The sequence below is a fragment of the Haliaeetus albicilla genome, chromosome 11 (genome assembly GCF_947461875.1).
Source record: "Haliaeetus albicilla chromosome 11, bHalAlb1.1, whole genome shotgun sequence".
In the NCBI taxonomy this organism is placed as follows: domain Eukaryota; kingdom Metazoa; phylum Chordata; class Aves; order Accipitriformes; family Accipitridae; genus Haliaeetus; species Haliaeetus albicilla.
The window spans coordinates 10270487-10282765 of record NC_091493.1 but is presented as its reverse complement, the minus strand read 5'-3'; the positions used below and the strand labels follow the sequence as shown (position 1 = coordinate 10282765).

General features: G+C 39.2%; 1 protein-coding gene across 7 annotated transcripts in view; it reads right to left on the bottom strand.

Moving 5' to 3' along the window:
• Positions 1 to 148: 148 nt before the first annotated feature.
• OPN4 (opsin 4) overlaps positions 149 to 12279 on the bottom strand; it is a 29790-nt gene continuing 17659 nt past the window's right edge. Inside the window, exons 7-11 of one of the 7 annotated variants that reach the window (XM_069796068.1) lie at positions 11058 to 11165; positions 9724 to 9904; positions 4246 to 4314; positions 3765 to 3803; positions 149 to 2904 (exon numbers count right to left, since the gene is read on the bottom strand). In XM_069796068.1, coding sequence (XP_069652169.1) covers positions 2713 to 2904; positions 3765 to 3803; positions 4246 to 4314; positions 9724 to 9904; positions 11058 to 11165 — 589 coding nt within the window. In that variant the 3' untranslated portion in view covers positions 149 to 2712. Of the gene's footprint in view, positions 2905 to 3764; positions 3804 to 4197; positions 5002 to 7923; positions 8807 to 9723; positions 9905 to 11057; positions 11166 to 12279 lie in introns of those variants that run through there. The other 6 variants (XM_069796069.1, XR_011326810.1, XM_069796070.1 and 3 more) reach the window with 6 other exon arrangements.

The following is a 12279-nucleotide window of genomic DNA, read 5'->3' as shown; positions in this document are numbered from 1 at the left end:
TAACTGAAACATGAAACATCTCAGTCCTAAATTATTTTAATCCAATCAGTCATCTGTGTTAAAGGGAGTAAAGAGACAGCAAAGCGGAAAGAATGGCTGCCAAGTAGAGGATACAGGACACAAATAAAGCTGCTGAGATGAGATGAAATATGAACTAATAATGATTTATTCCAAATGCCACTGGGGTTACAGTGTGAATCACTTGGAGAGATATTCGGGTGAAATGAATTTTGTAGGCTTTCCCCTAAATGATTTTTAGAGTCTCAGTAGAGGTGAAGGGAATGCAAAGCCGTTAGTTACACAGGGCGTACACACGAGTTTTGAAGTGCTCCCAAACAAATTCTCCCTAATTAATATATGCTTTTCAAGCCTCTTGTAAGTAGACAAGCATGAACAGCTGTAGTTCTTTTTATAGATACAAACTAATCTCTAGTACATGTTGGAGTTGAAGGATATAGAGAACAACATGCTGTGGATTCGTAAGGCTTTTCTAGCCATGGAAGTATTCTTTTTATACTCTCTAAAAGTGGAAGGGAATGCAGAATAGTGCAGAGTGTAGTCTTCAAGAATACTATTTGGGAACAAAATCATGGCAGGAACAAAAGGTCTAGCTCTTAATGACACGTACCATGCACTTCTTATTAACACATGAAACAGCATGTGTGAGTTTTGACCTATTTTCTTGACAGGTTCAGCCTTTTGTGACCCATATGAAATGGACAGCATTCGCTAGCATTTCTTCCCAGTTTTCACTGGTGTGAATGGCCTTCATGACAAAGGGTGGGAAGAATTACATGCTTCATGTTTTTAAATAATTTTAAAAGCCTAAGCAATAAGTCATAATAAAATTCCTTAGACTTGATGAATATCTTTGAACATACTTCCTGTTTGAAGATGATATGTTTTCTTTCTTATTTCTCCTTATTGCTAGCTGTATATATTATCAGTTTAATATTGTGCTCTGCCTGGAGACAATATCCGGTTGTGGTAGGTGAAGGGCGGACCTGTAGTAGCTCCTTTCCATCTTTAATGCCTATGATTTTATTTATATAAAAATGTCCTGGATTTTGAACAGTTTGTTGCTTTTGGCAGTTTATTACCAGCCTGAAGAGCCCACTTTTTCATAATCTAACATTTGGCTGCTGCAGAAGTTATTATCACCTCCATTTTTAGTTTTAATAACCTTCCTTTTAATAAACCTCAGTTTGAAGTAAGTTTCCAAAAGTTTGCTTCAAAACAATGCCCCAAATCTTCTGGAACCCACTGATTACTTTTCTCCCCTCAAAGGAATAAGCTGGTTACATTTTTATTGATTTTATGGCTTCTTCTGATGTGACATAAGGAAGAATTGATTTACTTAGGACAAAATGACTTGCTAGGTTCCCTCCATTATTGCAACCAAAGGGAGAATTACTAGAGGGCCCATGAGGAAGAACTGTTTCAATAGCTCTTTGTGCCCTGTGCTTTTGGGCGCAGAAGGTATATATCCCCACTGTGGACAGACTATATCTAATAATTCTTGTGATGTAGACTGCTATGGTTTGCAAATTAATTTTGTCCATTTATTCTCATGTGCTAGAAGGAGCACTGGGGAAAAGCAGAAAATTACTATTTCATAGAAGTCTTTTCCTTTTGGGAGAAATAAGTACAATCTCATGGATTTAGTCACTGTGGAAAAAAACTTCACCTATAAGAATGCTGCTGTTTAGAGAAGGGAAAAATTAAAATGCTAAAGTGGGGAAGGTGTGGATTCCACACATCTCTAGAACAACTATTTTTGGAGAACTAACCCTTCTCCCGAGATTTACTTTAGAAAAGCACATCTAAGGTAAACCACTTCGAAGTATTAGATGGCAGATATATTGACTTACTCATAAGATATTTCAGTACAAACATTGCTTTGAATTCTGCATTCTTCTCACGAAACCTGCTAAAGGAAAGCCTGGAGTTTCTTAATACTTTGCTATAGCTCTATAGCTATAGAGGTCAGCTAAGAGTGGGTTAAACTGGTCTCTTAAGTGACTGTTGCAAAAAGAAGCTAAGTATGGAAAGGACCATAGCCTCATCCTCAGTGTTACTCCTTTCTCTTCCCCCAGAATCTCAGAAATTAAAGGTCTGAGACTTCAAATTACTGCTCAAGTGCATTGCCTTTCAATTGGATTATAGAAGAAGATGAAGGAAAATGTGTCATTAATGAGAGAAGGGAGCACTGACTGTGTGGTTAAGTTTTCGTTTGGCTGAAGAACTTCACAATAATGAAGAAACCATCTTAGGAAGTAATGTACATTTTTTCCCCAAATCTTTCAGCTTTCACTCTGTAATAGCTTTGAAGTTAAGCCACATTAAGTGAACAAAGGCCAGTTTTGAATCTCATACTTCCCTTTCCTCTCAAGTTAATCCTAGGAGGCTGGTAGGTAAGATCCATGCAGTGGTGGAATATACCTGAGCTGAGTAAAATCCAAGTGAAATAAATTGTTTCATGAGCTGCATAAAGAAGAAATAATAAAATTACAATGTGACTCAGATTAAGAAGTGAACCACTGGAGAGAGTTCTGATGCTGAAAAGCTTACTCATCTTGCTTTTATCCTGTCTTGTGTTGTGTCTTTGTAAGGAGCGTTTCAGAACAATGTAGGAAGGTATTCTGCATTCAGCTGGTCCATAGTTGTTCCGGAGGTATTGGCTAAAGTGACATTCTGGCTTGCACCACTCACTCAGCTGTTGGACTTTTTGTTCTGCTTGTGGCTGTTGATCTTGGGGTGCAGGAAACCAGAGTTGTATCCAGAAGGCAGCTCTACTCCTTGGAAATTGCTGTATGTTATTGTAATGCTGGGTGTCTGGGCTGCAGATGGTCTGTGGTGAGACTCTCCTTTTCTTTGTCCAATACCATTCAGGCTGTCACCTCTCTGAAGGATGCAAGGATTTAAAAGAAATGGAAAACACAAACATCTACAAGGAGATCAGGTTGCATCATCTATGAAAAAGTGGCATATATTTAGATAAGCACTTTGCCGATCCCCACGACTAACTCAAAACCAAACTTAAAGAATTGAGGAAAAAGTAGATCTGAGCATTTTTTTAATATTTTGTGAATAACTTAGAGAAAAAAACTGTTAAATATGTTAATGTACTTAAAGCACAGACTTTGCATTTGCTACTTAAGAGCTGGTTTACTTTGATGAAAGACCAGGCTGATGACAGCACATTCAACTATGAACAAAAGTGCTGTGAATATGCTCAAGCAGTCTATGAATTCAATCAAGTAAGGAGTCCCTCCATAAAGAGAGACTGTTTAAGTTCATTGGGGCAAGAGGTGATGCAAAATGTAGCGGTAACAGCATGGATAGTTTGAAGGGCGAAGCAAACTAGAAAATGAAGTGAAAACAGGAATTGAAGGAAAGATTAATTAGCATTTTTTGACAATAGCAATGTTAGCTGTCACTTGCACAAGACCAAAAAATGAGAGTGTTGGGATGAGGCTAGCAATAGCTTGTAAGGATCACTGCTAACAATACAGAGATAATTTAAGATGTTTATATTACATTGGGGTTAATACTGCAAAGATAAAACTGGCTTGTTTTCACCTGTCAACTCTTTTCTCTTATCTCCCTGTCTGTCAAGAATTAAGGCAAGCTGACTCACTTGTGGCAGATGTAAAAAAAAAAAAAAAAATCAGTATGCTGTAGCTTTGTTACATAGAAGAAGAAATAGACACTAAGCACAACATCTTACTGAATAGGTGATATGGCATGTTTCAAAAACTTACCTTGATTTCCTTCAAGTTGCATTTTTTGTATGTTTGCTGCTACCCAAAACAGAGAACATTAAATAGTTAACAATGTCACTTTGTACAGCAGTACTTGCCACAAGACTATGGCTGTCTCAGAGGTACGGCCATCACAATGGCTATCTTAGGTTACTGTGCATATTATTCCTATAAAGATGGCACAAAATTAATGCTTCCATGCTCCACCAAGGAAATCACAAACCTAATCAGGTGACCTACTGAATTCAAGAAAATATTCAAGTTCCTTGAAGAAGTTGGACTTAAGGAGAACTCTGTAGTACATGTGTTCTGCTTAGTTTCAGCAATGCTCTACCATTTGTGGACATGTTTTCTATATTCTGCTGAGAGTATCATTTTACTTAAAATTAACTTCATTTGTACTCAGAGACTGGGATTGTCATTAGTTTTTGTTCCCATGGTTAGTTAGACCCATGCCTAATATTAAAATAATAATTCTTACAGTAGGTGTAGCAGTGTACTGTGTGACATTCAGTTCCACCATGGATATGTCATCAGCATCTACAGCTGTCTGAAAAATGAACACAGATAAGAAAGATATAAATGACATATAGGTATGTCACAATATTTCACATACGTGAAATGCAAAGTATAGGAAAAAGAAAAAAAAGGGGACACCAGAGGACTGACTGAAAAGTAGTGATATCCTAAAGATAGCCTTGGTTTTTACCTCTCACCATATGGGTTCATTTGATAACAAATGGTGAGTCAACAGAAAGATTGACCAAGTAATTTGGTCAGTGAAATACAAATATTACTGAACATACATGTAAAACCAAACACAAGACAACATACCATTCAGATGCTAAGTTCACTAAAACAGCACCATTACTTGTCAGAAATGCAACAAAGACACCTGAATAGTGAACCAGGGTGGAAATAAAAAGCTGATGACCTTTTACAGCCTCTAAGTCATTATCATTGTGTTAACTCATAGGTTATCCCCATCCTCTTGGCAGAAACCTTCATGATTAGTTATGGTAAAATGTGCAGATTTGTTAACCTACCAGTTGTCAGAGAATTAAGATATTACACAGTCTATTACCTTCTCACAAATCCCAGAATAATGGCTCTTCAGTTTAGGTTTGACTGTTATGTCACTAGTTTGAGTTGTGTCTTTACACAGTTCTTAGGAAATCTGTCTGCTAGCAAGTCTGGAGAACATACTGGGGGTATCAGTTTCTGTGTCAGTACAGCCCTAAAATGAATACAGCAGAAACAATCACTCTAGGTTCCGTAGAATTCCATCCAGTTTGCCCCATAAGAATCAGTTTTACCTAGACAGAAATTGTACAAGAGACAGACATTGTATAAAAGACATTTCACAAAAGTTATGCCATGTATGACTTTATAAAAGCTCTGCTTAGAGGTACAAACAAAACTATCAAGTCTGTTGAGTCTAAAATCATGGAATCATAGAATCATTTAGGTTGGAAAAGACCTTCAAGATCGTTGAGTCCAACCAACAACCATGCCCACTGAACCATGTCCTGAAGTGCCTTGTCTACGCACTTTTTGAATACCTCCAGGGATGGTGACTCAACCACTTCCCTGGGCAGCCTGTTCCAATACCTGATGACCCTTTCAGTAAAAAAATTTTTCCTAATATCCAACCTAAACCTCCCCTGCCTCAACTTGAGGCCATTTCCTCTCATCCTCTCTCCAGCCACCTGACAGAAGAGACCAGCACCCACCTCACTACAACCCCCCTTCAGGTGGTTGTAGAGAGCGATAAGGTCTCCCCTCAGCCTCCTCTCCTCCAGACTAAACAACCCCAGTTCCCTCAGCCGCTCCTCTTAAGACTTGTGCTCCAGGCCCCTCACCAACTTGGTTGCCCTTCTCTGGACACACTCCAGCACCTCCATGTCTTTCCTGTAGTGAGGGGCCCAAAACTGAACACAGGACTCGAGGTGCGGCCTCACCAGTGCCCAGTACAGGGAAACAACCACCTCCCTGCTCCTGCTGGCCACGCTATTTCTGATACAGGCCAGGATGCCGTTGGCCTCCTTGGCCACCTGGGCACACTGCTGGCTCATATTCAGCTGCTGTCAACCAGCACGCCCAGGTCTTTCTCTGCCGGGCAGCTTTCCAGCCACTCTTCCCCAAGCCTGTAGTGCTGCACGGGGTTGCCATGACTGAAGTGCAGGACCCGGCACTTGGCCTTGTTGAGCTTCATACAATTGGCCTCAGCCCATCGATCCAGCCTGTCCAGATCTCTCTGTAGAGCCTCCCTACCCTCAAGCAGATCGACCCTCCCTCCCAACTTGGTGTCGTCTGTGAACTTGCTGAGGGTGCACTCGATCCTCTCATCCAGATCGTTGATAAAGGTATTAAACAGAACCAGCCCCAATACTGAGCCCTGGGGAACACCACTTGTGACTGGCTGCCAACTGGATTTAACTCCATTCACCACAACCCTTTGGGCTTGTCCATCCAGCCAGTAATTCAGCTTCCTTTTTTTATTTTTGTTTTTTCTTTTCTCCACAGGATGTACTGCAAAATTTCAGACAAAATAGCGTTTCATTATAGTCTGTTGTTGAAACTTCTGTGATGCACCTTGTAGTTCTGAGGAGACAATGTTTCCCTAGTAATACCCAATTAGGAAGCACAGGTGTTTGGAGGAATTTGGGCCAAAGTTTCCAAAGTGGCTTGGGTGAAAGCAGCAATAAATAGAAGGAAATGTCTGGGGACTGCAGAATCGGTGATTTAGAAATATCTTGTTTCATGAAGGCTCCCTGATTTTATAAACTTTGTTCCAATTAATAGGAAAACAAAAAAATAAAAAGACAAAAACCCCCAACCCACCAGAACTTCCTAGAAGTAAAAAATTCTGTTCCTTTTCCTCACTTTGCCATCCTTTTCACTACAATGATGAAGAATCACAGAATTCCATAGATCGTAATAAAACAATGAAACTGCTAATGGGGTTGATGAGCAGCTTGCGGCAAACCAGCCTATTTTCTGCTTGACAGTGTACCTTGCCTTAAAATGAGGGAACATAACTGCAATATACTTCCTTAATTTTTTTCATGCAGTAGGGGTTTTTCATAAGCAATCTACGTGCTTTGGATGTAGCTGCCATCAGATGAGAATATATAATTGCTTGAAAATACTCAAAGCAACTGTTGATATTTTCAATATTTGATACTTTCAATTATTGATACTTTGATAAACTTTCCTCAGGGAAGAAAATAAAGAGGTTGTCCTGGTTTTAGCTGGGATAGAGTTAACTGTCTTCCTAGTAGCTGGTACAGTGCTGTGTTTTGAGTTCAGTATGAGAAGAATGTTGATAACACTGATGTTTTCAGTTGTTGCTCAGTGGTGTTTAGTCTAAAGTCCAGGATTTTTCAGCTTCTCATGCCCAGCCAGCGAGAAAGCTGAAGGGGCACAAGAAGCTGGCACAGCATACAGCCAGGGCAGCTGACCCAAACTGGCCAATGGTGTATTCCATACCATGGGACGCCACATCTAGTGTAGGAACTGGGAAGTGGGGGCGGGGAATCGCGGCTCGGGGACTGGCTGGGTGTCGGTCGGTGGGTGGTGAGCAGTTGCCCTGCGCATCATTTGTACATTCCAATCCTTTTATTACTACTGTTGGCATTTTATTAGTGTTATCATTATCATTATTAGTTTCTTCTTTTCTGTTCTATTAAACCGTTCTTATCTCAACCCAGGAGTTTTACTTCTTTTCCTGATTTTCTCCCCCATCCCACTGGGTGTGGGGGGGCAGTGAGTGAGCGGCTGTGTGGTGCTTAGTTGCTGGCTGGGGTTAAACCATGACAGAGGTGTAGAAAAACATGAACTTTGATGGAACTGGAAAAATTGGCCTGATAGGTCTGTTACTATTAAGAGAGAATCTCAACTGGTGATGCTATACCAGAATTTTAATACATAGCAGATTGATTGCTCTAAGGAGGATCAGGATCATTGTTTCTGTGGGGAAGGATAAGGGGAACACAGAAGAAGGGGGGGGAGGAAGTAATTTAATTTGGAACAGTGACAATCAAGCTTGTATTTTCAGAAGCAGCTTTCTAACTATTGGGGAAGCAATGATTAAAATGAGTCTACAGAGTGAATTTTCTCCAGACTGAAATGTCTCCATGGAAGATTTTTTAGAAGAGCTTAACAGAATATCCAGGAGGACAATCTAAACATATGTTTTCCTGCTGAAACACAAGAGGTTGGGCTAGGCTATTTTCTTGATCCCAACATTTTAAAAAATGTGTACTGTGCTTCCCATTCCATGTATAGAGTGTATTAGCACTTATAGTCCGATTTGGTTGAATTTTAAAATAGAAGCAACTTTATTTTCTGAGCACCTGTTCTGGAGCTTGGCTCCTTTTCATTGCAAAGAACTACTGGAAGTTGTTTCTTTAGGATTTTCCAAGGTGCAGAACATCTTTGCATCCACAGGAGTACAAAAGAATTGCATAAAGATAATTTATCAGCTTACAGTTTGTTGACCAGCCTTGACATAAAATACATAGCAGCATATGTACTGCCTTTTTGCATTGTGAGTGTATGTCTAGAAATCTTACAGCTTAATTGAGACACATATGCTGCAAAAACCCACAAAATAATCAGCACGCATTGAAGAAATTTTGTTTTAAACTAGAGCTCTTTTTCTGCTCTGTGCTTCAGCTAAACTGATATTACTTACTAATAAAAAAGAGTATTGTATGGTCAAATCAAATAGTTAAGGAAAACACATATTCTTGTCAGAAAATCTTGACTCCATTATTGTTCTGAACAAGATCCAGACTTATTCAAGACTTATAGAAAATCCCAGACTGAAGCATGCCAATTGCTTGGAATTTTTTACTTTGGGTAATTTTCATTCTCAATTCCACTGTTTTACTTCGAGTATTAAGAGCTGCTTTCCTCAGCAAAAAGAATTGTTGATTTGTTTGTGTGGTTCCCCTTCCGCAGCACTGGTAGTAGTACAAGAACACACAGTGTTACTGAAGGAGTCTGTTGTTTTTTGAAGAATCAGGATTCACAATCTAAAAGATGTAATATAAAAAACCAGTTTTAAAACCTTCCACCTGAGTGGTAGCTACTAGCCAGAAGAATTTCGTTTTGATTGGACCTAGAAGTCAAAAGAATATAGAGTGCAAAGAAATTGAAATGTCACTGTTAAAACCAACTTTCAGAATTCAGCACTTGGCTGGATCAGGTACAATTACTACCTTGACTATGAAAATAATCACCAAGGAAATTATGGCTTTTCATATATTGGAAATTTCATTTAAAACAATTGCAATGAACTAACTAAGTACATTAGTTACTTAGTAATGTAACTTTGGATTGCAAGAGAAAGCCTAGGATGCCAAATATTTGCCTTGTTTTCAGCTGCTGTGCAAAACATTTGCTTTTGCTTAGACTGGCAGCAGCAAGCTGTTAAGGACTTCTGTGAGAATTATTCTGTAATGGATTTACTGATTTGACTAAATCTAATGATTAATACGTTTCCAAATACATCCCACTTCACTTTCACAAAGTGTTATCTGTTTCATTACAACCTTGCTTTCACTAGAGAACTTATTTAGTGACTAGCAGTTCCTTTTTTGTGTGTGTCCAGACTCCAAATCTGTGGTCAGAGAAGTACATCCTAGAAGTATGATCATACTTTCAAGGGTGCTCTGACTCTGAGCTTCCCTTAATTTCTAAAATGCCTGTTGTTCCATCTTTCCACTCTTCCTTCAGTGTCACCAACCATCAAGAATACAAAGATCTACATTCTGCTTTTACACTTCAGCCTTCCGTCTTTTTATTTCACTTTGTCCCTCTGCTTTCTCTGGAGCTCTTGTAATAAGCACCATAATGCATTTCATCTAAAGAATCTACCACTTTGAAGGACTCTATATGAAAATAAATAAGTTTGCAATTAAAAATGGTGTACAGGAAGTGTCTCCCTTACTGATTCACTGTCAGAGAAAGAAGACAGTTGCCTTTTTTCTTTCTGCAGCCCACTTATCTCAGAAGACTGGCTGGTTACCGTCGCTCGTCTGGAGGAGGGATAACTGCTGAAAGACCGTGAGTCTTTAGGAGAGACTCTCAGCAGGGATCCAAGGCAAGGAACGTATGTTGCAATGGCTGTTCTAATGGATGAGAGGTAGAACCAGTCAGATTTTTTCTGTTAGCACAAAAATTCAGTCATCATAAACAATGCATTTATTCAGAGAGATGAACTAATGCTGCATGGACTGGAAAATTACTGGGTACAAAGAGAGTTTTCCAGATATCCAATATCTCGTATACAATCACCCTGCGAGATCACTTATTTACAGTGTTCTGCAGAACTCAAATTTATTGCTTGGCAGGGATAAGGGCATTAAAATATAACTCTTTGAACTGAAGGGAGCTATTAAAATGATGTTTTATCTGCTTTCAGCTTAATCAGGGCAAAAATAAAATTCTGTCCCTTTAAACTGAACCTCACAGAAGTACCACATAATGAATTATTTTAATCTTCCCCTAAGCAGCTATTGTAGCTTCCTCTTACACATCTGTTTGCTGGCTATCTGTAGAGTTGTACAAAATGTGCAGTTATATTACAGTATTTCTTTCCTTGTATGCAGCGTAAGGAAACTCTTTTGCCTTGCTTTACTCTTCCTCCCAGCCTTCCCCACTTAGATGATCATGCCCACCTCTTCTCTGTCCAGTTCCCCAGTAGGTCTTTGTAAGGGGTGAAACAACAGCATATATATGGCTTTGCTGCTGTCTGTCAGATCTCACAGCCTGCATCTGAACTTGATATGGTAATGACCCTAGATGTTACAACTCAGAAGAAATACTATCTGAAATATGAAAGCTTGAAGAAGTGTGGGGAGGATGCACAAAATAGGGAAGAGGTGGATTGACTCACTGTATTACATCTCTCACTGGGCTGGTTAATTTAACAAATTGCTGTTTGCAACACTGACAAATGTCTGCATCTCTTGTGAAGATACTTAAAAAATTTATGGTGCTTTCCTTTGAGGTGGGAAGGTCTCTGTCTTTTATCATGTAATCTGTAAGTACAGATCAGTATCCATAAACATCTCTAACTCCTATCTGCATAGTAATTTGTTCCAAGTACAAATTCCACTGACACATATATGGTATTGAGAAGTTTTCTTGGGGAGGGCAAGGCTGTCTTGCAGACGTTAAATGAGCAGGTGAAGCAGAGTTCAGGTACTAGTCCTGAATGTGACTAAGTTACTGTCTGATTTTCTTTGCTATAGTAAACATAGCTTATAAGAGTGAACTTACCTGTATTTGGGGTGAGTGATGGCATAAATGATGGGGTTATGGATGACAGACGCTTTGGCAATCACAGCTGGTATGGAGTTCATGAAGGGTGTTAGGACCTGGGAATACCTAGAGAAATACAAATGCATTATATATTTATTACTGAGTTCTATGTAGTCTATGCAGTTAAAAACACTGACAAGACAATGCTTTATTAGTGCTCCAGAGAGAGTAAAAGGGGGAGTTCTGTACCCAAACAGTGAGAGAACAAATTTTACATCCTTTGCCTGTAAAGATCAATACCAGCCTAATTGCATTTCTGAGAAACATGATTTTCTTGGGGCTTCTTTTGCAGCACTTCACTACTATGACTCAGGATGGTGGTTGCTAGCGTGTTGTTTACCCTAGAGACAAAGTCAGCCTTCAATAAGTGAATGTGCATTCATCAGAGTATCTATCTGTTCCAAACTCAGCAGATACACTTGCTGAGTAATATGTCACAAAATGGATGTGCAAATGAGCCATTATAGGGAAGGATAACTAATAAATCTATTTTCCTATTCAAACTTCATCAAACTATTTTTTGCCTGATCTGAACTAAAAAGTGGAGGGGAAGTATTTTTCTGAACTAAAGAGTAAAGGGAAAGTATTTTCAGGTGTCATGTGTTATGCTCATGTGTTACTGACCATGCATATATGTGGGTGATGTGACTTTAAAGGGCAAAAGAATTATGATTGATGTCTATCTGCCATGCTGCTATCAGCCAGTTAATTTTTCAAGATAGCTTGAAGTAGCGCATAAGGTCTTGGTCAGAAGAAAGTCAATAGAACAGCTCAGACCAAAATAACAATAACATTTCATAGGCAGTTTCTACCAGGCAGATTCTCCATAGACCTGCTTAGAGGCTATGAAGACCTCTTCCTGCATTGGTAGAAAGAGTTCTAAGTGAAATGGCCCAGTAAGTCAGTCTTTCCTCCCAAGGATAACATCCTTTCTTTATCACTGCTCTTCTTCCTGAGAAGACAGTCTAAGCTCCATCTTTCAATTAGTTATGTATTCCTGTAATATTACGGGAGAAAACAGGTTTTCCTCTCAATCCTCTCTCAGAAGAAGGTCTCATATGAGTGCTGCACACAAACAACAAAGATTGCATAAGTAGGTGGCAGCTCATCTTCCCGATGAAATTTTTCATCATACTATGGGAATATTTATGCTCTGTGATAAGGTGGAAATGGTTTGCCA